Below are 3,005 nucleotides of genomic sequence, written 5' to 3' on the forward strand. Positions count from 1 at the left end.
ATGACATCTCAACGAGACATATCAAGCCAACACAGTGAAAAGGGAGTGTGCATTTGGGGGGTGCAGTGCGCAGTGTTAAAAAATATTTGTTTGGGGAGAAGGAGGTAAGAAATGTTTGGATGAGGAAGAAAGGAAAGGAAATATTTTTGTGTGCGAGGAAAATATTGGGAGCTTTTGTTGTGAGGGAGGAGGCCAGGAGGTGACAGTGCCAGAGGAGGTGGATCATGTGACCTGAGCAATATGCAGAAGTCCCTAAGTCCCCAAGTTCTACAGGAGGGGAACTTGCCTTGGTAACACTCATTTCTCAACTCCTGAAAACTCGTCTGATCTCGTTTTTTTCTCTGACACTCACTAATTCTGATCCATCTACACGCACAAACGCGTCAAAAACTTGCAACCATGGATGAAAATGACAAATCCTTGCGCGCATCCTCCCGGCAAGATGAGCTCGATGCTTTCTTCGAAACACTCTCCCCCTTTGACATCCTTTACTTAAGAAAGAAAATTTCTGAGACCACGATCACCCTTGCTGGCCTAGAGAAGTTACCCCCAGAGATGATCTGTGAGATTCTGAAGTTCCTGAACTTTGATGATTATCGAGCCAGTCTCGCCGTCAGCAAAGGATGGAAAACAAAGTTCGGTGCAAAAGAGACTATGACCCAAGCACTTCACAACTTCTTCCCTGGCCTTATCCCCATGAATCCCCATGACCACCCCCAAAGGCTGTTCTCGATTGAACTAGCAAAGCACCTCAAGTGGCGGTATCCTTACGACAGTCGCACCTGGACGCCTTGGGACCTCTCAACCACAAACTTTTTCTCGCGTCAGACAGCCCCGGCTCACTCACAAGGTGTTCCGTGGGCATTTCTCTACAATAAGGGAAAGCTCGTATGGCAACTGTCAACACATATCGTAATCATCGACGACATCCGCAAAGCGAACCGGGAGAGATTCGCCCCTCTCGCTAGTGCCATGAGAGGGGCGCGTTTTCAAGCGGCGGCAATCAGTGAGCACTTCTTGATCCTCCTGGAGCTATTGCCAGGTTTGAGAAAGATGTAAGTGCCTTGGAATTTCTGTTGTGAGTGAACGCCGACTGACATCTCTAGCCACGTTGCCAAGATGGATACCAGGGGGGCCTGGGCGGAGTTCACCCTTCCCGCAGGTCTCGACCACGCGTATGTAGATCTGAGAAAGATGTTCTTTGTCACCGCAAATGGAAAAATCTTCAGCTACAGTTGGCGGGAGTCTCTACAAGAAATCGACCTGTCCGGAATCGGACACCCCTTTGGACCCCAGCCAGGGTGTTATGGCTTAGCGCAAGTACTACCACATCCTCAACATGATGATATTTTCTTCGCCGTCTGGGCGCTCTCCCACACTGCTCGTGGTAAGTTCAACGATCACAAGTTTGTCAACATCCACTGACTCCAGTAGAACTGAACCTCTGTACCCTGAAGGTGGTCAAGTTCAAAGACGGAAAGATTGTCGGCACCAAGACCAAGGCAATCCGCAACCCCCTGCGAAACCCACAAGAGGGTTGCAGCGAACTCACCAGACTGGCAATAACCTTCTCTGCCCGCAAGTCTGACGACCACGGCACCTACACCCTAGCCATCTACCGCTTTCAAGGCACCGAAAAGAGAAAGCTCGAGCTCTGTGACTGCTGCGAGCCCAAGACTTTGAAAGGAGATTGGAATGTCATAACCTTCAACCTCTTCTCAGAATCCTTCAACGACTACGAATTTCTCTCCGCAGACCCGGACCTCCAGTGGAACGGCGACGGTCGGGCTAGGCAAGGCCAGAAGAATGTGAAGCGACTCACCGACACCCACTTTTGGAAAGGTGATCTAGTCATTGCTTCATCAATCACATTTGATGAGATGGGACCTCACGAGTACGCCGAGTACTACACAGAAACCCATATGGAGACCCTCCGGCCCTTGGGCAGCCCCCTCACGCCAGTACCCCAATGGAGACCCATGAGACACGCCGACCCCGGGCAGGCACTGAGAACTAAAGTGTTTCAGGACGACGATTTTGTGATCGTGCCTAGCCTGGGGGGTCTGGCGTTATACAAACCAGAGAAGGCGGCCCCGAACCCGGGCACCTTATTTGATCACACTCTTCCATTCCAAGACATAGGGCACGAAAACCTGCCGCTTAAGTTTCAATTTTGGCAGAATGCCAGATTTATCGAGCTTAAGCATGAGGAAGATCCGGAGGAAGAGGATGAGGAAGGGGACGATGACGAAGACAGTGATGACGGTGGGGACGGTGGGAATTGAGGAGGGAACGTGGTAGCGGCGGGGTGCCCCCATCAAACCACCGCCGCTTTCCAGACTCTGGCCCGCACTACCCCAACCATGGTAGTGTGGGTGATGCGGAGGATGAAGATGGGGAAGGGGGTGACGAAGAGAGTGATGATGGCGGTGACGACGGGAACTGAGAAGGGAATATGGTAGCGGAGGGCAGCTCCCAACCATCACCGTATTACCGGTCTGGTTACTCCCGAATACCTGGGAGTGTAGATGATGCGGAGGGTGAAGATGGGTGAGGGGATAATGAAGATGGAGATGATGATACGAATGACCGGAACCGAGCCCGCCCCGGAAGCTGTCGCTGTTCCTCAAGCCATCGGAACTCGTCTGCCCGATTCTGGCCTACACCAACCTAACCATGGTTTCCATTTTCCAGACTCTGGTTCACGCTTTCTAAACACTGGCCCCTCCCGTCTTATCAAATCTGGTTCCTCCAGAATGCCAGGGAGTGTGGATGATGCTCGAATGTACCCTCATATTGAGGTGACCTTCCCTCATATCGAGGTGACCATCCCTCTTCTTGAGGTAACCTTCCCTCATTTGAGGTGAACCCCCTCTCCGTCCTGTCAAGCGCGCTCACCGTCGCTTCGACTCTCGCATCGTCTCAGTTGCGTTGCCGCGCAAAACCCACATCCAGGTGCCGGAATATTGACCCCATGGTCACTTCAATTCTCGCATCGTGTCTGC

At 51.9% G+C, this 3,005-nt stretch overlaps 1 protein-coding gene across 1 annotated transcript; it reads left to right on the plus strand.

Moving 5' to 3' along the window:
* Positions 1–399: 399 nt before the first annotated feature.
* Positions 400–2,285, plus strand: FTJAE_13818 (uncharacterized protein; the record flags this gene model as incomplete). The annotated part of the gene is made up of 3 exons (XM_037346997.1): positions 400–1,055; positions 1,107–1,387; positions 1,435–2,285. 3 exons carry the CDS (start codon positions 400–402, stop codon positions 2,283–2,285), a joined length of 1,788 nt encoding a protein of 595 aa, XP_037199161.1.
* Positions 2,286–3,005: the final 720 nt, after the last annotated feature.

This window comes from Fusarium tjaetaba (assembly GCF_013396195.1).
Source record: "Fusarium tjaetaba strain NRRL 66243 chromosome Unknown NRRL66243_c0000482, whole genome shotgun sequence".
Taxonomy (NCBI): domain Eukaryota; kingdom Fungi; phylum Ascomycota; class Sordariomycetes; order Hypocreales; family Nectriaceae; genus Fusarium; species Fusarium tjaetaba.